This window comes from Pinus tabuliformis, chromosome 4_1 (assembly GCF_031772625.1).
Source record: "Pinus tabuliformis cultivar Carrire ecotype Pingquan chromosome 4_1, CPIR1, whole genome shotgun sequence".
Lineage (NCBI taxonomy): Eukaryota > Viridiplantae > Streptophyta > Pinopsida > Pinales > Pinaceae > Pinus > Pinus tabuliformis.
The window spans coordinates 987043443-987065100 of NC_142303.1; the positions used below are offsets into that span (position 1 = coordinate 987043443).

General features: G+C 37.0%; 2 protein-coding genes and 2 pseudogenes across 4 annotated transcripts; 1 reads left to right on the top strand and 3 right to left on the bottom strand.

Moving 5' to 3' along the window:
- Positions 1–5739: 5739 nt before the first annotated feature.
- Positions 5740–6871, top strand: LOC149179445 (putative protein phosphatase 2C 44). Its single transcript, XM_089422472.1, has 4 exons — positions 5740–5913; positions 5991–6063; positions 6197–6333; positions 6821–6871. The coding sequence occupies exons 1-4, from the start codon at positions 5740–5742 to the stop codon at positions 6869–6871; spliced, it is 435 nt and encodes a 144-aa protein (XP_089278598.1).
- Positions 6872–6930: 59 nt separating this feature from the next.
- Positions 6931–10550, bottom strand: LOC149179446 (origin of replication complex subunit 5-like; annotated as a pseudogene).
- Positions 10551–11871: 1321 nt separating this feature from the next.
- On the bottom strand, positions 11872–15567 carry LOC149179447 (uncharacterized protein C24B11.05-like). 2 transcript variants are annotated; one of them, XM_089420662.1, is made up of 9 exons: positions 15507–15567; positions 15142–15216; positions 14971–15036; positions 14463–14560; positions 13853–13890; positions 13580–13667; positions 13212–13457; positions 12378–12443; positions 11872–12277 (listed from the first exon to the last, which is right to left on the bottom strand). In XM_089420662.1, the coding sequence occupies exons 2-9, from the start codon at positions 15203–15205 to the stop codon at positions 12110–12112; spliced, it is 834 nt and encodes a 277-aa protein (XP_089276788.1). In that variant the 5' UTR covers positions 15206–15216; positions 15507–15567; the 3' UTR covers positions 11872–12109. The 2 variants fall into 2 exon arrangements, with proteins under 2 accessions (XP_089276788.1, XP_089276789.1); XM_089420663.1 differs by lacking the exon at positions 12378–12443.
- Positions 14975–16303, bottom strand: LOC149179448 (peroxiredoxin-2B-like; annotated as a pseudogene). Its single transcript, XR_016258284.1, has 4 exons — positions 15933–16303; positions 15507–15586; positions 15142–15216; positions 14975–15036 (listed from the first exon to the last, which is right to left on the bottom strand). The product of XR_016258284.1 is annotated as a peroxiredoxin-2B-like (transcript).
- Between the last annotated feature and the right edge of the window lie 5355 nt (positions 16304–21658).

Consider the following 21658-nt stretch of genomic DNA (forward strand, 5'->3'; position numbering starts at 1 on the left):
TAACCCAACTCTACTTTGCATTTTTCGATCCAAGTCCGTGCTTATGTCATGGCTGCCTCCTCTTTATTGCGAAATTTAACTTGAATTATTTCTTTCCTTAAATTTTGATTTTTCTCTTCGATACTATTATTTCTTATCCCATTATCTTACTGCGTTTCCTTTGCAACATGTGATATAACAACATGTGATGTAAATGCTAGTTATTACATTATTAAAAATATGGATATGAATCTTGTAACCGATATCACAAAGTAATTGAATGGATATTGTATGCGATGTAATTTGTTTTTTCTGAATTAATAGATTTAAAAAATAAAAATAAAAGTAAAGGAATAAATTTATTAAAATAATGCTCACTACTTTTTGGTATGTTTAAAGTATTAATGATATTATTAGTTCTTGCCATAGTCAGTGGGGATTATTGGAATCGAATCTGAGCCAATGGCACGGACTAATAATGTTTTTAACCAAACATTTAACCAACCTTTTAATAATGCATTTTTTGGTGACTCGCAGTGCTCAGCGTATTGAACATTGACAACGTTGGTTGTTAACCAACCAATCAAAGAATTGAAGGTATTATTTGGTCTTTTTTCGAGGTCAGTAGGTTCATAAGTTAGGTTTAAAATGCATACGAACAAGAAAATTCTTGTCATTCTTTTAAAATGCATATGAAGAAGAAAATTCTTGTCATTCGTGACTAATACTGTCATTTTTTACTAATGCCATAAGGTTGCTGTAGCATTAGTTAGTTAAGGTTGTTGTAGCATTAATTAGTTAAAATCAAATGCTTAAACACGGGAGCATTTGTAGCATTAGTTAGTTAAAATCAAATGCTTAATACTGAGTGCTCCAGTGGAGGGAAATCCAGATCGCATTAGTTAGTTAAAATCAAATGCTTAATACTGAGTGCTCCAGTGGAGGGAAATCCAGATCACACTCGGCTTCACTGAGTCTGGCCACAGCCTTGTATACGTGGCATCCTTCTAGGATTTATGTTTTGCTTCACACGTCTCTTCCCCTGTTGTTTCAGAAAATAAGTATCAAGCGACTTTTTGTTTTGCTTCCCATGTTTCTTCCACTGAAACTACCTTCGACCAGGCAGGAAGGCCACTCAGTCTCTCTATGTATTACCGCGTAGAGGCTGATAACATAACCAAAATCGAATCAAGATACTACCACCGGGCATATGTCTGAGTGATTGGTGGATAACTTAGAAAAGAGAGGCGGGAGATAGGATAGAGAGGCGGGCGATAGGACTGAAACGACTGCATAACTAACTCCTGTTTTCGTGAATTGAGACACCTGGTTCATAAGGCCCGGCGGATGCTTGAGATCAAAGGTTTCCTACAGGTATTTGCTGGCGGTTGCTTCAGACGAAAGGTTTCCTACAGCTATTTGCTGGAAATAACTAGGACTCCAGACCGACCTGCAAGCCATTGATTCTTGCTGGGCACCCCATAAGATAACCACTATGATTAGGGCGAGCTAGGACACTGATGAGCACAGAAATCATCCTTAAGAGCACAAGGGCTTTGTTACAGATTCCGCGCGAGAACTGGTTTTATAACTGACCCATGAGAATATGGAACATGGGAAGAATGGGTAATGGACGTGTAGTGTAATGCATGCAGGTGGATCCTCAAAAGTGGTCCTCAAAAGTGGTGGCCACGATCTTTTTCTTCCATGAAGACCTCATATCTTTTATAAAATATAACTAGCATTTGCACCTGATGTTGCAAAGGAAACGCCGTAAGGCATAGAGTGTGGAAGAATAGCGACATGTGAATGGGCATTGTTGAAAGCAAGGGTGGATGATAATGAGTTGCAATTGAAATTGTTAGTTATGTGTATGTTGAATATGGATATTTTGTAAATAATAGTGTGTAAAAGAATAGTGACATGTGAATGGACATTGTTGAAAGCAAGCGTGGATGATATTGAGTTACACTTGAAACTATTAGTTATGTGTGTTTTGAATAGAGATATTTTGTAAGTAATAGTAGTTTGTGGAAGAATAGAAACATGTGAATGGACATTCTTGAAAGCATGGGTGGACGATAATGAGTTATAGTTAATGTCAGGTAGAGGTTATCCATTATCCATGTAGTAGTTGTTGTTTATGTGAACGTGTTTTTGTACATTATTTTAAGGTTTTTCAAATGGGCATCTTTGAAATTTTGGAAAAGAAATTGAAGTGTTTGGCAAGTTTTGGCCTACTACTCATAAACATCAATCTGAAAAAGGGGTATGTGTTGTAGTATTTGTAAATGAGCAAACATTTAAAATTTGGTTTTATATGAAAAAAAGATTTAGTATGCATAATGAAACATTAAATCAAAACAATAATAATAAAACAATTTTGCATACCGTCATCTACAGATATTGTAAAGCAACTCTAGCCACATTTTGAATATTGCTACAGGGGCTTACGCTGTAAAGACTCCACATTCAAAACAAAATGGAAAGGTAGGATGAGAAACATATTGGATCATAAAGCAATAGAGAGTATAGTGGAAGCATGGGATCCTTATAATTATCGTTGGTCCTCCTTAAGCCTTACTAGGATTGGTGCCTTTTGGTGGCTTAGGCAAGAAGAGTGATTTTCTAGGTATCATTTTCATTTTGTTGCTCCTATGGGGCTTCTTAGATTCAGAATTTGAAGGGACCCAACATCGTAAAAGTGTTGTTTGGTGGCTTGGGCTTGTAACACATGAACTGGTACTTAGCCCCAAACAACTCGAGAGTGTACAAATTTCCGAGGGCAAAGGATAAAAAGGAGTTACTATTAAAATTTAAAATTCCCGCTTAACAAACTCTACTTGGGATTCCTTGAAAATTTTAATTTACCAGCCTCCACATTTCATCAAAAGATAAGAGCCTTACTGTAAAATAAGGATTGACAATGAAAAGTAATGAGTTGTTATCATTTTTTTCCATTCCACCAGTCACAAAACATTAAACATGTATGTACCAGTTCACTCTTCATGATTCATGATTTATTGCAGAAATGGTAAAAAAACTCAATGCTTATTTCTTCTGATCTCAACAGAAATTTCATTTTGAAATCTTATAAATCTATTAAAATAGTAACAATAGTACAAAATTATATCTTATTTGTGATCAAGAACTTTACGGCCCTAAAAGTTTTATTATGAGTAAAAGCTTATAATTTCATTGTCTTCTAACAGTTTTGTGTGAACGAACTCTAAATTTCTTGCACCATTTTGACTTAAAGTAAATGCACAGGTGGTATATTGTAGGGAGACAGAGTCAACCTGCAATTGATTTGGAGAAACCGATAGAGCTTGTCAATCAGTAATCCTTCAAAAGGCCTAGCGCTCTTATTAGTCTTCAATGTGATTTTTCCTGGAAGATACACAAACCTTGTATTCTTTGCCAATTCAATCTACTACAATTCCTCATCTAAGAGTAGTTACTTTCTTCCACTGTATTTCTGCTTGCATAACTTCTGTCATGTGAGGAGGAATGAGTTCCTCTAAGCTTGAGATAGTCTTTTATGCTTCCAAAAACCTAGTTGATAAATTCAGAGCCTTCAATGTTTGGGGCATCTTTGTAACCATATTGGGCTACACATTTATATTACACTATACAAAACAATTATTCAAGTGACACCTTCCATTACTTCCATTTCAGCAAACAACAATCTCAGTTGTATACCATGAACCATGTCGTCAAAATTTTGAGGTTTAGGGTAAATAACCAAGATTGCTTTTGTTGAAACAGAACTTATGGGATGTGTCGCTCGAATAATTGTTTTGTACAGTTTAATTTCTTGATGTACATTTGGATTACGTGGTTCATGGTATGTAACTGAGATTGTCGTTTCTCAGATGGAATTGATAGCAGATGTCTCTTGAATACTTGTATTGTACAGTGTAATTTCTCGATGTACATTGGCCTCAAATATAGAAAAGAAAGTATAGACACTAAGGGCTCACTCCTAGATGAGGATCTAAATTGGTGAAAGTTAGTCCTGGCTATTTAGTATTGTTTTTATATTACAGTACCATTTCCTATTAACGGACGATAGAAGATAAGATAAGACTAGTTTTACTAATGGCAGTGGGTGACCAAAAGAGAGGTCAACGGGGCTCAAAAGTACACCAGTTACAACATACTGTGGAAGTGCCCATTACTTGTCATTAGGTATAGATGTAAAAAGTAGAGGAGGGAGAAGAAGCATCCACATCTGTATCAATCACTCTGTAGCTACCGATGTGCTGCTTGATAATGTCACCTAGGGAGTGCCTGAGTAGTACCAATCTATAGTCTACATATTCAAAATTAGTGCTGGAAAGGAGTTTAGCAAATTTCAGTGCTTTCATTAGTTGAGTAGGGTTTGATTCCCAACTTAAATCGTAATCTAGAATGAGATTCTTGATTTTTCCCACACAGAAACTCTCTAAATTAGCTAATTTGTAAGTCTATTTCAATTGTTACCAACCTACATCCTTTCTGAGCTGGATGATAGGTATCACGCCTCGTTACCAAATGCATATATTTTTTATTATCTTATTTTTGAGCCCTGGGGTTGGCTTGATTGGCCTTGGAGTTAGACATTAAACTTCTCAGAAATGGGATGCCACAAGTTCAACTCTTACAATTCCTTTGGGGTTATGCATTGTAATCAACGCTGATGGTCTACCTGGTTTACCATCTATGAATCATGGGGAATACTTGTGATCAATGCTGATGGTCTACTTGGTTTACCATCTATGAATCATGGGGAATACTTGTAATAAACGTTGATGGTCTACCTGGTTTGGCATCTATGAATCATAGGGAATACTTGGAAGGTCTCTGTGAATTTAACAACATCTATTTAAATTCAACATCTATTTAAATTTTATAGTTGATTGTATTGTGACATGTATTGTTTTGCTATCGCTAGTCAATAAAAAATTAAAATTATACATTAAATTGGAGCAGATTCAAAGTTTCTTTCCATTTTCCAAATTGCATATGTTTATCTCAATTGCCTAACTTGATTGTAACTTGTGAAACAATTTCGTTTTCTCCTCTATTGGTTCTATTATGATGTTTCTACTTGCATTGACTTCATGGGTTAATTTCCTGTGTTTTATCTTTGGCATATGATATATATTGTTAATTGTAACATTGATCTTTGGCATATGATATATATTGTTAATTGTAAGAATGATCTGCATCTATGAACAAGATTTTTCTAGTTGTGATATATCGCCATGTCCATTTCTCAAACCTTAAAGGCGAAGATTCTCCAACATTTTACTTCTCACATATAATGAATTTCTTGTTTTTCCCCATCATATTTCTAGTTGAATATGTTTCATGCGTAAATCCACTATTTTTCAAATAGCTTAAACTGTTCATATAGTTCCTATACTTATATGTTCATGTGTCTCTTGCACCTATCCAAAGAAAAAACGTCCAGTAGTAGCATCACGCCATGGCATAAAGCAATAGTGCTTCCTTATTGCAAAAATTGCATTTGCGACAAATCGTTATCATTTTTGATAATTTCCTTCATTTATATAAATATGATGGTTCTCAAATGACTCTTTAGAAAAAAATTGTATATCAGATGAGATTTCTGACTCTGATGCACATCCAGTAAAATGCTTTTACAGCTGATCTGCCATTTGTTGTATTGGTTGTCACTTGCTATTTTCAAAGTTTCGTATGGTGTAAAATGCTAATTAAGTATTTTAGTGCTGACAAGTATCTCTGATAATAATGGAGCCGAAGTTCTGGATAGACCCAGAAAGTGCCATCAAGAATGCTTACAACCGGACTGATGGGAAAATTTTAGCAAAGGCAGCTGATTTAGGGCCCGTTGCTTCCACAGCAGTCACTGCTATTTTAGTTGATGGGAAAAAACTCTTTGTAGCAAATACAAGACATTCGAAGGTTGTTATAAAAAACTCTTTGTAGCAAATACAGGAGATTCTAGGGCTGTTATATGTAAAAACGGCACTGCTATTCAGCTTATTGTTGATCATGAGCCAAGTATTGAACACCAGAACATCGAGAAGGGTGGATTTGTGACACTCTTGCCAGGTACCACTACAAATGTCGTGCAGAGATTAATTTTAATGAAAACATGCTTAAATAATTTCTAGCTCAAGAGTAACATTTGAATGGTCACAAGGAGAAACTGTATACTTAATGGCGTTCTTTTTTGATATATTAGGAGATGTACCTCGAGTTAATGGTCAGCTTGTTGTAGCTTGTGCATTTGGTGACAGGAATCTGAAGCAACATTTAAGTTCAGAACCAGATGTGAGAGACACTGAATTTCTCATTTTGGCTAGTGATGGATTGTGGAAGGCAAGGCATTTTTTCCAATCATTGACTTATTTTCATAGTTACTATTAGATGCATATTTTTTTTGGCAAACTCATCTCATCGGAGAAAGCATCTAGGAAATTTTTTGATTACTGTATTGTCCTTAATTTTACTCGAATACTTCATCTGAAACGTCGTAAGGCATAAATTGAAGAACACAAATGTTGTTGTGGTTATTCAGTTTTACAAACTAAATATACTTAAGAAAACTATTGTAACGGAGTCTAATTCATATATGTTCCCACAGATGAGGAGGTTGTATTGTAAGCCTGAATGCAATTACTCTGTTCCCATAGATGAGGAGGTTGTATTGTAAGCCTGAATGCAATTACTCTGCTGAAGAATAAAACTTAATTGTCTTGCCCCTGGATATTTCCTTGACATGTTGTCAGGGTTTTACCACATAAATCTCGTGTATTAATCTATATAATTTTGTGTGCGACTTTATTGTGAATAATCTAATTTGCAGACTCTGAACAACATACTTGAGCTATTCACAACTTTTGGGGTTATGAGGTGAAAGAGTTCATATCTTTTATAATTACGTGACCTCCTTGCCCCACAACATACAACATTTAACAATCAATAAATTGTCTTTCTCCCACAAATTGAACTGATTTACTTCCTCTGTAGCAGGGGACTGAACAACACGTCTAGAAATGGTCCTTGTCAAGGTCATTATCACCGATAGAGATATTTTGACAAAGGAAATTTGACACTGCATGCAATCTACAATCACAAACAAATAAGAGATGGATTAAAAATAAAATTCCTATTTCCCACAGCCAAAGTGATGATCAAAGATTTTAGTCGATATTTTCAATACAGCATAACAACACTAAACATTGATAAATCACAAACAAAAAGAGGCATACCTTCATTGCAAGTTCCTGATCGATGTTGCAACGATATCTAGCAGCACCTTCTAGGGGACAGTTTGTTCCTTTATACAAAAGATTGATATTACAAAGAGTTGAGAGCTGCATAAGAGCATCAGCCATAGGCCCCAAACCATTTTCATCAACTGCAGATATATTGTCAGATTGTAGATTTTCAAATTCTTCATCTGCCATTGCTGTGATGCATTGGAAGATTGCAAGCAGCCTCTCCAGAGGGAAACTCCCTGGACCTTTAAGGAACTTTTCTTGCCCCTCATGTTCCTTTCTCTCTGTGGATTTTACACTCCTATTCACAAACCAACAAAAGAGAGTATACAATAATTACTCCAAAGTGATTCTTGGGATTGCATAATTATATGGAGGAAACGTTAACTTCTTGCTACCATGAAATGGGAAAGAGGGCATAGTATTCAGATGAGCTGGAACTTCTAGATAAAAGAAATCAGATCCTTCCTTATGTGAAATCAACTAAATTTATTTTTAAGAATCAGATGAAAAGAAAAACAAAAAAGGATCAAAGCAAAGGATCAAAGGAACTAAAGTTCTTACTTTTTCCTTCGCTTACGATTATCTAATCCCCCAGACGAATCAAACAACGTGGCATCAAGAGTCGCAGGGTTCCTTGATGCAATGAAGGCAGAGATGAGCAAGTACTTGCCACAAACAGAAAGATGAAAATCTAGATCTTCATGTATTTCATCAAAACCTTGTCTTCTTGTCATGATTTTCCTTCTAACCTTGTCTCCAGAAGTAGGGACATTGAATATTTGGTTCAAGGCCGGTGCAATGTGTGGCTCAAGATAAGAAAACAGCCTCCGCTTTCCGTTTTCAGCAGGAACCACAGCTTCTTTGCTAATTGGTTCACAGTATTTTTGAAACAAAGGTTCCAATGTTGTAGAGAGTTCTGTAACTCACCTGCAAGCTCTACTGAAGGGCTTCAAAATAGCATTGTTCAATATCAGAAACAAAAAGAAAACAAGTTTAAATCAAGCAGCCACATATTTCATTGAAACTTTTAAAAACTTCGAAAGCCCCTTAACTTGAACAGCAAAGAGAACCGTGGCACGGTTTGGACACCTGAGATCAGAGAAGCCCAACTTTCTTGTTGCTGGGTGGATCTTCCCATACAAAATAAGCAACTGTATAGTGTGTAGAAGAGACAGAACTTTCAGCAAAACAAACTAATAACCTCATTGACAGGAGCCAATCAACAAGATTTACACATTGCGACATACTCCTATGGACGCAGAGAAATAGTAGACACATGAACCCAAATTTGCCTCGCGTTTTTCTAATAAGATTTGAGCATTATTGTTTCATTAACAGAAATCTATAAGCATATTTGAAGAAAAAGGTAGGCACAGGTACTTACTTGAGAAATGAGGCATACAGCTCAGTATTAGGCTGCCCTTTGATAAGGATTTGATACAACTCATCATCAGTATAGTCCCGAAAGTACATTGTCAATGGCTCCAGAGCACCAGTATGGGAATAGAAGGAATCTGGAGTGATATTGCTGATAAAAATCAAACCCAAATTGGGCATTCTTGTCAAATCAGATAGCTTGAACAATGTCGAGATGAGGTTGAAACCATTGTTCCACTCATGCAGAAGTTCAATATTGTCAAATATCAAGTACACCACCTCTGGAAAATCCAATCTCCTGACTTCTTTACTAAAAGAATCATTGTCCCTCTTCCCTTTGTCTTTCTACGAAGGATCATCGCAACCAGAAGCCTGAAGCCCCCTTCCTGTATTTTTTTTGGAGGAACCCTTAAGCCCCTTTTCTGGACTTTTTTGGGTATTCTTGCGAGGGGAGCCCTTAAACCCTGATTCCTGAAACCCTTTCTGTGGACTTATTTGGGTATCCTCGTGGGGAGATCCCTTAAACACTGATTCCTTCAGCCCTTTATCTGGGATTTTTTGGGAATCCCTGGGAGGAAGCCTGTAAACCCTGGTTCCCCATCTTTCCGAGATTCTATAGACCCACCTACCAATTTATTTTCATATTTTTTCTCAATGGCCTGAATACAGGCTTCTTTCAAATACACAACAAAATCTGCAATTTTCTCGCAACGCTTCGCACTGCTATAGTTATTAGCTTTCGTTCTTCTGTGGGATATCAGCTGGTTTAGAATGGATTCAAACAACAGACGAGGGCTAAAACAAGATCTACAACTTGCATAGGCAAAAGGGCGGTTCAAACGCTTAAATATATCTAAAACTACACTGGTTTTCCCAGTGGAAGGGCCCCCATAAACAAGCAATGGCGTCATAAAATCCCTTGGACCCCCAACGAGCGATATGAGCTCTCCTGGTGATCCGCCTTTTATTGCATGTAAAGTGAAACGTTTTTTTAAAACATTTTTTATCAAATCAGACGGCTGATTTTTGTTCAATCGTCTAACAAAAAATCTAATGACTACGAAACAAAAAATCTAACCGCTACAATTAAGACAGAAAGGCAATCCGAAATTTTTTTCTTGTGCACAATACCATAAAATTGATTTCCTTATGAAGAGTTCATTTCAGAGAAAAACGCTTTACAGTGTAAATATGCTCAAAAAATGTCACTCAAATTTATATTGTTATTTTTCATTCATATATATATACACGATTACACAATTAATCGAATTTGGTAATTTTAATTTACATTTCCTCTTTTTACAATTATTAATTTTTTTTTAATTTATATTGATTTTTTCTTTTGTCTTTAGAGTAATCTAAAATGTTTAACGTCACTTTTAAATTTTTAAAATACGTCAGAAATTGCAATAATCTATGCACCTTTATCATAATTCATGAAACTTAATTTTCGCGGGTTGTGGATTTCTTGTTTAGAAATTAAAATTTTAATTTCGCCATTAAATTTTAAAAAATATTTTAAAATCTCAATTTATACACCATTTTCATATTTCATCCCACCAAAATTACTTGGCCATTAAATTTTCAAAACTTGATTTTCGTGGTACTGGAATTTTTTGTTCAGATATGTGTCCATTCAATAATGTATTCGATATGGCAAATTAATGTTTATCTCCTCGTCGATCTTTATGATATTACAACTGTGAGCAATAGTTTCTCCACGTAGTTGTAACTACCGCACTGTAGGTGCATCTATCGCTTTTCTCGCTGTTATGGCTGTTGTGTCACTTTCATAGCTACTCTGTTCCTACCTACAGTAGTTAATAGCGCCGGTTTTTGGAGTTCTTCGCTGATACAGTTCCTCCTATACTTCGATAGCGTCCATGGCCCACTATACTTGGGTATGTGTCTGGCCACAGCCACCTGCTCGGGCATACAACTGTAGCCAGCTATATTTGATAGATATGACCCACCGAAACTCAAATAAGCATCCAGTTACCTATTTTGAACAGCAAACAACTAAATATATAATAAAAAATAAACCATTACTCTTCACTCAGTGGCAGGGACTTGCAAAGCTGCCGTCGCTAATTTTTCTGTGACTCTGGCTTTCCGGGTAAGCATGTGATAATGAAAAAGTGTATTGGGAAATAAATGTATTTATTAATGGATTCGTTTTTAATGTGATTTTTTGGATTTTCTATTGTTCGAATTTGATGAAAAAATTTGAGGTGAAATCTTGATTTGTGTTATTTAAACTAGTTTTTTTTATTCTATATATAGATTCAGCACCGTGGAAAACCCCAAGGTATTTCGATTGCACAGAATTATCCATAAACTTGTGATTTTAATAAATTCTTGCTGAATTTTAGAAAAATTTGACCAGAAAAACCCATCATAAAAACTTCCAAAAAATCACACTAAAAACAACTCCCTTACTAATTACAATTTTGCATCGTTACATCTTTATCTGTGACTTTCTGACTTGATTTGATGTGATAGTATTTCTTAATCAATAATAACATAATCACAAGAAAACGTAATTACTGTCATCAGTTATCTGTGACTTTTCTGACTAGATTTGATGTGATAGTATTTCTTAATCAATAATAACATAATCACAAGAAAACGTAATTACTGTCATCAATAGTAATATAATCACAATTACCCTCATCAACAATAATATAATAACATAGAAGGTTATAGTTCATGGAAATGGCGGAACGCGCACGCATTTTTCAGGATTCAAAGACTCCCATTTCCTCCATTCCGATCCTTATTTCTGCTTTGTCTGAACAGTTTTGATTCTGATGGTTATATACTGTCGTCCTTCAGGGATCTCTTTTTAATTTGGCTGTTATGGGTCTTCTGTATATACGATCTGCTCGTTTTGATTCTGATGCTTTTCCATGGACCTCTTTTGAGGGACTGTTATGATGGACTGATATGTCTTTTCGGTGTATTTATCTGCTCATCTGGCATATATCTTCCCATATCTGCTCAGCATCTGTCTATTTCTGGCCTATGCTTTTTGGTTAGATCATATGGTCTGATAATTGTATTAAGCCTATTATATCTCCTTAATATAATATCATGTCGATTTTCTCTCTGAAAAAAAAATAGTTCATTAAGAACCTTATGATTATACGAAAAAGAGGTTAAGTTTATACTTGGTAATGTGGGTAATTTAAAAAAGAGAGCTGATCCAGAGGAAAAACAAAAGGTTAAAAGTTAAAAAATCTTGAGGGAAGAAATATTGTTCCAAATAAACAGATTACCCGTAGGTTTCATCTATTGATCAAGCTGTGTGGAATTGATATTATTACGATTCTCCAGATCATATACACATTTCAACATAGTTAGAAATTATAGGAGTTTCTTGGGCAAGAAGCAAAACACAAGATTACGGATAACATGAGTTTCCTCTAACCATAGTCAAACGCCCTAAAGGGAACAGTCTACTTCTCTGTTCCCTCATTCAATCAGACCATGGATTATGCAGTGACAACAGTTTCAATAGTTGCACCCGCTCGTCTTGAACGCACAACATTTTTGGCGCTCTCTGCATCTCCTTCTTCCCATATCTCAGGCAGGGCTTCTCTAATGTTGTGAATACTTTCAAGGGCAAAATCTGCTCCCTCTGTCCGGACCGAAGTGCCCACCTGTTGACGGTGAAAACGAATATTAAAATTAGATGAAGATTCAACCAATTATGCCTTTTTACAAAAGCATCAGATCCCATTAAGAATTATATGGTCTTACCAATACAGTATGCAGGCCTGCACGCTTTCCTGCGGCTATATTCCGGGGACTGTCATCAAAGAAAATCTGCAGGGAAACATAATAGATTTAGACGTAGCTCTTACAATAGATGCTGTTGAAATGATATGCATAAGGTAAAGAAAAATGGATGTTGTAATGTCTGCCAGAAGGCAGATGTCGAATTGCAGGTTGCCGAATTGTTTTGAGACTAGATTATGATTGAGTAAAACAGTCCCTTTCTAGCTCCTCTGCTGAAAAGAGGCTGTTCGGGAATAGATGTATAATTGAACGGTTGTGATCAGACTAACAAGCATCTCTTTCTTGTTTAAACAGCTCTGTCACACACCTTCAGCTTTATGTTTTGTGACTGAATTATTGCTGATTCTCTTTGTAGATCCTCTTTGTTGAAAAGGGATTGTGTTTAGAAACAAGTGGATAATTGGGCAGTATATGGAACATGATCAGAAAAACATGCATCTCTTTCTTGTCAAAATACAACTGCAACACAACTTCTCAAAAGACAAGTAAGTCGTTCACCCTGGGCCAAGTTTTTACATTTAAATGAGAATTGGCTCTCCAGATTTCAGCAACAATGGCCATTTTTAGTAAACTTATAGATATAGATACCCCTCGGCCCTCCCACTGGGGCCAAAGCAGAGATGGTAGCTATCCTTGTTTGTTTACTAAGGGGAATATGGTATAAACTTTCTACGGTACCTGGATGAGTCAATCTTGATGTAAATCTATACTGATTTCTGATGTATTATATAAATCATTTTCATGAAAAAATGAATAGCTGAAAGAAAAAGGTCATCAAAATATTTAGTGCCTTACCGTTCTTTGTGGATCAGCGTTTGCAAGGCGAAGCGCCTGCTCCATGGCCTCTTTTGAGGGCTTGCAAATTATGGGTGTCTTCGGGATTTTAGAGTTATCAGTGGGCATATTCCGTTTATTATTTTTTTCAGCAATTTTTGAAGGAGGATTAAGTGTCTCAAAGCATATTATGCCCTCAAAGCAATCTTTCAATCCCAGCCTGTTAAGGACCTTTGCAGCATGAACTTTGTCACCATTTGTAAATATCTGTTTTACATAACAAAGTTACAAGCGGTTAAGAAATATGGTTATAAATTTACAAGAAAACCTAGGACTTTATCATGTGTTATCATTATATAAAGAATTTGAAGGGATCCAAATGATCTTACAATTTTCCTTTGAGGCATGCTTAATAACAAATTCTTCAGCACAGGATCTGGTTTAAGATTCTCATATGGCAATCTTCCGTGAACAAAACTGTATAAGAAATATTTGTTTCAAGTGAGTGAAGATAGCGTTTAAGGCCAAAAGCAATCAATGGTATTCCAAACAGTCTAAACAATGAAAGTCAAACCAGTGGCCCATTCTCTGGTTTTGTTCAAATTTGAAATATTAGATAGCTGTAAATTCACCAGCCAGAAGATACAAGATTTCTTAGGTACCTGTGGTAATCGTCATAGTCAAATTCATAGCCCACTGCCTGCATAGATCAAAGAATATTGGCAAAAAAATAAGCAATGAAATCATGAACATGAAAGTCGAGAAAGAGGATCTCAATTCAATTGCAATTCTAAGCTATGATGTTGATCATAAATCCGTAAGTGGCATATTTTAGAAATTGACAAGGGTAATAATTGTTAAATAAAGACATCTAGAACACCTTCAATTTGTATTCATACATCATCATTACTGGGGCAACAAGAGAGATCCTTCAGGCTTAAAGACCACAGATGAGAAACAGGGTTTCAGTCCCATGAAATTGCAAAAGGGCTCTTGGCAGAGTGGTGGCCAGTAAAATCATAAAAACCCATAGAGTAATTATGGATAATATGTCTCAGATGTTCTGCAGCCATTCCAGGAAGCAGGTTCTGATTCAAAGCAGCTGATAACCCCACTCTTAAGCTACTCGCTAACCAATTACACATGAGGGGGTTGCAGAATTCCTTAGTAATCAGCTATAGAAGGATCCCAATGCTAAAAATCAGTCATTTTAATCTTAAAAGTTGATATATCATGCTGAATTACATAAAACAATAGGGATTGAACGCTTACCCTGAGTCCAGCCATGGTTGTCCCATAAGTTTTATACAGCTCTCTGGTGAAGTCAGGGACTCTGCTCTTTTCATCTCCCAGTTTTTTATTCACATAATCTGTTATACAACAACCAGACCGCACACACAATTCAAACCTCAAAAGTTCCCTCAATTCCAAATGCGAAGTCTTAATTGCATCTAAAACAGGAGTAGGATTGGGGTGATCCAACTCTATGTGTGTGCAACAGTGCATTGAATCTGCACAATATATTGGGCGTATTGGATATGAACACTAAGCCCATAGTCCATCTGGGTCTGATCACCTTCAAGTTGCAAAGTTGGAGATGCATATAACAAGCTCATGTAAATTCTAAGGAATTAATCAGTGGCAATCTAAATATGCAACTCCAAGCTTTCCGGGTTGCATTTCAGACTCTGGTTTAGATTAAAATCTAAAGATTAATATTTCCTTAAAAAGAACACTTAAATTACATAATTTTTGAAGGGCAGATTAGCTACAAGATTACCTCTGATGTTGTTGGTGCATGCTGCAGCTAGTCCGGAGCTTAAGGGATATAATGTGTCATCCATATCTAAAACAGCAGATTGAAATCAGAAACGAATACATAGAGCAGCAGTTCGATACCCATTGAAAAAAGCAAAAACGTAAAAAACAAAGAAAGAAGTGTGATACTCACCAAACAAAAGGCAGTCATATCGAGACCCATGCTCTGTCACGCATCGTTTGTGATCCAGCACCATTATTGATCACTCTGCAGTACATATACCAAACAATTATCATCCCATCCCCATCCCCCTAGACACTAATAAGCCGTTGACACCCCTGTGACCGCACTAGACAACTTTGAAGGAATAGTACCCCTATGGTGGGAATAGTACCCCTATGGCCGCACCATGGACAAAGGGAAGTGCTGGTCTTAATGGTACAACCTTCGAGGGACATTCCTCTCACACAGACATGTATCCTGTGTTATCAATAAGTCAATATAAACTGCACCATTTACAAAACCCTAACTCCAGTCAGATATTAAATCAAACTTACCACTTACGCAGATAATTTCGTCGATCCCTTTTCCTTTCAACTCCTCCGCCTTCTCAACAAACCCCGGAACATGCTTCATACTGCCACGGCGACAACATCTCAGTGTGTATTTTATTGATTTAATAGCAAGAAGGAACTCAATGAGCCATTAACCTTAGAGCCTGATAATTAAATCCAGACTCTAATAATCCAAATGCCAGAGCATAGCACTATCAATCATATCTCAAATCAAGCGTTCAAGCAGAAATTCAAGTTACAGAAGACTTATTGATTTAATAGCCAGAAGAGGTTCAATCAGCCATTTAACCGTACAACTTAATAATTAAATCAAGATTCTAATAATCCGAAAGCCAGAGCATAGAACTATCAATCATAGCTCAAACCAAGCAAAAATTCAAGTTACAGAAGAATTAAAAAAACCCTGACCTGCAACTGGGAGTGAAAGGCCCCCGGGACGCCGAAGAGAATAATCTTCTTCCCAGCGGCCAAAGAGTGGACGGAAACTTGTTGGAGCTTGCTCTCTTCGTCAAAATAGGCCAGAACGCCATCTGGAATCTTATCACCGACTGCTATGGGTGGCATTGTAAACTCTCTTATCAAAATCTAACACAGCCCACGGGGATTGGAACTCAAGCGCAGCTGCAAATACTCGATCCCAATAACTGAGTGTCTCTTTGTGATGCAGTTACATGAAGGGAGAGCAACGGGCCGAGGGAGTCCCAACTGGTCACCAACCAATTCAAATCAACGGCCGAGGATAATCTAATCGTCTAACAAAGGATCTAACGGCGTAAAGTGATGACAGAAAGGCAGTTGGGAGAATTGATTTCAGAGGGAAACGCCTTACGGCGTAAATTAGAATTGATTTCAGAGGGAAACGCCTTACGGCGTAATTAATATATTTAATATTTCTAATTGCCAATTAATTTCTTTGGGTGTTCAAAGCAAAAAAAGTGGAATATCGAAAGACATGGATCATGAATCAGGACCAATGAGAGGGATATGAATCGGACCGAGTTATTCAAGGCTTCTCTGGGCTTCCAATTCCTGCATCACTGTAAGTAAATTGGGAAGGGCCTACAGCTGCATCAGCGTCTTCAAAACTTAAGATTAAGATTTGGATCCGGGTATGGGGCTAGGAAGTTTGAATCTGGTAAGTCTGGTTAACTACCATGATAACACCCTGCCTTCTATTACTATCTTTTCATAGAATTTGCCAAAAATCTTGATGAGTGCTGGACTTTTTTATTAAAAAATGTGAATTAGTACAATTTTGTTTCATAAAAAAATAAATTCAGGCTTGATCAAAGAAATTATTATCACCTACTTTCTGATATGTAATCAAATTTATTATTTGCACAAACTATTGAGAGCCTACAGATACTTGTCCAAATTCTCTTTTTTCATTGTTATAGCAGATATTTTGAAATCATTTGCGTGCTATATATTATCTGGAACAACATTCGCTATAATCATGAAATAAATTTGTTGCTTATTCTATGTTCATCATAGGGTCACTTGAGAGTTTATAGAGTGAAAAACTAGGTTAAAATATCTATCCAAGATACAGGTTATTCATTGTTATTAGACTCAGATGAGTCATCTCTGACTTTGACCATATCATAATTTTTGTGCCAACTCAACCTCTGGTCAACTCAACATACTACTTGGATCAGTTTTGTCCAAAAACTGACGACTCAGTAGACTCTGATAGCACTAATTTTTTCCATTTAAACAGTGCTATACTTTATGAACTTGGTGTTAAACTAATTCATAGGGTTTGCTATTTCTAATGCTTGAGATTCAATCACTACTTTTCAAGATCGTGGATAAAAGTCCAATGGGTTCACCATTTTTCAGATAAAGTTTGTACTCTCTTGCCATGCCCTCATTCTCTTCTTGGTCATCCTTGCCCTCATTCTTCTTGGGTCATAACATATCATGTTTTTTGTGTCTAAGGTGTATTCCCTATTTTGTTTTATGTCAGTGCCTCTGTTTTTGACATTCGCATATGCGAGGGGTGAACAAATAGGAATACACCTATTTTGTTTTTGTCATTGGCATATGCGAGGGGTGAACAAATAGGAATACACATATTCCAACAGTTTTCTGTGGGTGCCCCTGTTTTTGGCATTCGCATATGCGAGGGGTGAACAAATAGGTGATCGTGCGATTTTAAACAATCAAGTTCTCAATCATACAATTGATTGAGAATGGCTTATGGGTTGGAACCTTAATATCCATACCATTTTATGAAATTTCATGTTATCAATATAAATAATAATCGGATTTTAAAGTCACAGTAGGGAACCAAACAATCATTCAATTCATGTTGATTGGTGGTGTAAGAGGCCCCTTCTTTCTGTGACAAAGAACCTTTTCTGTGTAGTGAGAAAGAACCTCCTCTGTGCAGTGATTTGATTCAGAGAACCTCCTTTGTGTAGTGAGAAAGAATCTGATTTGACTCCTAAAGTCTAGGGAAGTGTAAATACCCAACACTTCTTGATTTCTTTAATTGTTCATGCAACTACTGCATAGGCACCTAGAATTAGCTATGATAGGAATCCATAGAGTGTGCCCTTACGAGCTTGGGTGAAGATGATTCAGCTTAGTTGTGAGAAGCAGTGTTGATAATATCGGTATCGGGAAAATGTTGGCGAGGGTCCAGAAAATATCTTATCGGCAATATCGGCGAAAATATCGGCAAATATCGGCAAGCATTAAAAATGCATAATATATTCATTTTTTTCAGATTTTTAAACATATAAAGCAATAACAACATGAAATAAACACATTAGCACATAAATATGAAAAAAACACTGATATATATGATGTCAAATAGAAATGATATATCAAAGGCGATACCAAATCCTGCTGATCCCTGATAATTGTCCATTCAAGGACTCAAATGTGGAGAACCAATACAAAATAACATCACATGTATAAAAGTATCTCATCATCATGAGTTATATGTAGCATAACAAATAAAACTATCAGCTATCTATCTACTGCCCTCTCCCCCTTTTACGGGAAAATATGATGGGCTGTTTGCTAGGCCTGCCCCTAGTAGTAGAAGGCCCTGACCCTGCCTCTGCACCTAATGTCAAATAATGAGTGCTAGGTATGGAGCTATGCTCTCCTATATCTATCGCAGATGGTGTTGATGCTGATGCTCCCGTAGTGTCCTCCTCCAACTCCTCCTGCTCCTCCTCTAAGTGATGCTGCTCCTCTGACTCCGAGTCCTCCTCTTGCTGCCCCTGCTCTAATGGATCATCTGCCACCGGCTCTAACCATGAAGGTGACTCCTCCAATATGGGCTCCTCAGACTCCACCCTCCACGGAGACAATACATCAATATTGTCTAAGAAAATGGCATCTGGATCCATTGGTGATTCTATTTGCCTCACTTGAAGTCGGATGTTGTAATGCACATACACCAAATTGTTGAGGCGTGCGAACTCCAACCTGTAAGAGTGTCAAAAAAAGTAATGAGTCTTGACTCCTGACTCTTGACACTTGAAGGTCATAAATTAAAAATTAAAAATTACAATAAGTGTAATTGCTCAACTGAAGGCTTGAGCTCAAAGTTATACCTGTTGCACTTTTTGGCGTGTATTTTCTCAAATACACTTCAATTGTGCTCACACCCTGAAGAGCTACATGTTTGACTCAAGATTCGTATGGCCAATTTTTGCAAATTTGGTGCCCTTGCACCATAGCTTCGCCACCAAATATCTACAACAAAATAATGAAATAAAAAATTCAAAAACTTAAAACATAATTAAATTTAAAAAAAATAGAATTATAAATTTATAAGTAAGGAAATTCTAAATTGAAAATTCTAATTTCTAATGAGTGATGACTTGTCACTTACGTGGCATGAAGAGGGTCCTTTCCCTAATAGCATCATCAAAGCCAAATAGGCCAACACAATCCTGATAAGACTGTATCTCGCGATTGATTTTGCTACGAAGCTCAGGATCAGGTACCATCCTCTGAATACAGGAATGGAGCCCTTCCATCACCTCGCTATCAAAATCAAAGTTGCATTTGTATGAAAATGCGGGGTTGAGGAAGAGTGCTGCTGCATGAATGGGTCAATGAAGCATCCCTGTCCACCGACTATCGATCACATCCCATAACATCATCTGCCTATCAAGGCCAGCAGAACCCTTGTCTGCATAATAGGAATGAATGGCCTCCTTGGCCCTATCCATGCCCTCATACAAATAAGGCATTGCAAGCTTCTCTCCATCCACCAATCTAAGAACCTTTACTATAGGTTCGCTAACTACACATGCTTCTTCTACTCCATGCCAAAATGTCTCAGAGTACACCATTTTTGCAATGGCTTTCCCATCAGGTCTCCTGTTGTATCTACAATTACGCCAATCATCAGACACAAACATTTGCTTCAACTCGAACTAACATCGAAGCAAAGACTGAAGAGTAATAAAGGTTGTGGCAAAATGTGTGATGGCAGGACGCCGCAACTCCTTGTTTCTAGTGAACCTCCTCATAAGGCTAAGAACAAAAGCATGGTTATAAATAAACTTGGGGATGCTCCTAGCCATATCAACCGCCTCCTTGATGAAGGAGAGTTTCTTCATATCCTCAAGCAACAAATCGAGTCAATGCGCTGCACATGGAGTCCAGAACAATATGGGATGCCTCTCCATAAGCATTCTGCCAACAGACACATAATGAGCTGCATTGTCTGTTATGACTTGCACCACATTCTGCGCACCAATCTCCCGAATGAACCCATCTAACAACTCACATATCGTTGCTGCATCTTTGATATTTTCTGATGCATCCAACGATTTAATAAACATGGTACCTTTAGGACAATGTACCAAGAAATTTAGAAGGGTCCTACCCTTCCTATCTATCCAACCATCAGACATCACTGTGCATCCAGTAACTTCCCATGTCTTTTTCAACTCCGCCAATCTAGAGTTGATGTCCTGTTTTTCTTCTTGAAGAATTGGCCCCTCAACTCCTCATATGTGGCACTTTTGTAACCTGGGCCCACAACAGCAATAGCATCACACATTGGCTGCCAAAATGGATTGGTTTTGGTGATGCTGAGAGGTAAGTCGCTCCAGAAAATACACCTCCCCATGACTCTATCTGCTTCTTGCTTCTCCTCTTTTTAACAAGCGATTTTATGCCAGGTTGTGCTCTATCTCCTGTTTGTGGAACAAAAAATGATGACCTCGCATTCACACTAGCAGTAGCACGTGATGGTGTGCCAGTTGTGGAGCCCCTCCCACTAGGGCCACTAGGCCCACTACCCTCAACACCAAAATCAGGAGAAGATATCCCGAAAGATCTACCTGCATGTTCAGCTTTGTTTCTTTCCACCTCTTCCTTCTTTTTGTCCTTTTCTTCAATTGCCTCAAGAGCTTTTTGTATAAGCTCCGGACTAGAAACTGTACAAACCCCAACATCATGTCCACTGAGTCTAGCAAGATGGTATTTCAGTTGTGTAATCCCACCTGTCATCTTGGTCCCACACAATTTGCATGTAAGATATGCACGATTTGTCCCAACATCAGGGCTCCCATACTCCCAAAATGGGTCCAAGGTTTTTGGCATATTTGTATTTTGTAGTGGGCTAACTCAAAAGGAAACCTAGGGCACCAAAAAAAAATTGGAATTAGTAACTTAATAAGTAATACAAAATTACAAATAACCACATCATTTTACAAAACAGTTTTAACTTTTTTTGTTACATTATTTGCAAATTTGCAATTTTGCAATGGGCATGAAAAAAAGAGCAGACTTAAGAGGGCAGTGAGCTTGTATCATGCAATAATTGCCACTTTAACCAAAGATGCCAAGCAATGAAAGAGCCTAACAATGCAAATGATATGCCAAGGAAATGAGGTGACTGTATATTACTTATTATATCACTGTTACGTAATTATACCACTGTTGTAGGTGCATTATCAGAGCTCGGTATTCAACAAACAGTCTTCCAAAATTCACTTGTATGACACCAGTCTTTCAGACAAGGTTCCTTATGAATTAGATTTATTTCTTCATTAATTTATAGAGACTTTAGAAGCCAAATTTTACCATTGTTAACTTATTACCAGAGATCCAAATCATTCATATTAAACGCAGAAACTAGCATGTCAATCCTA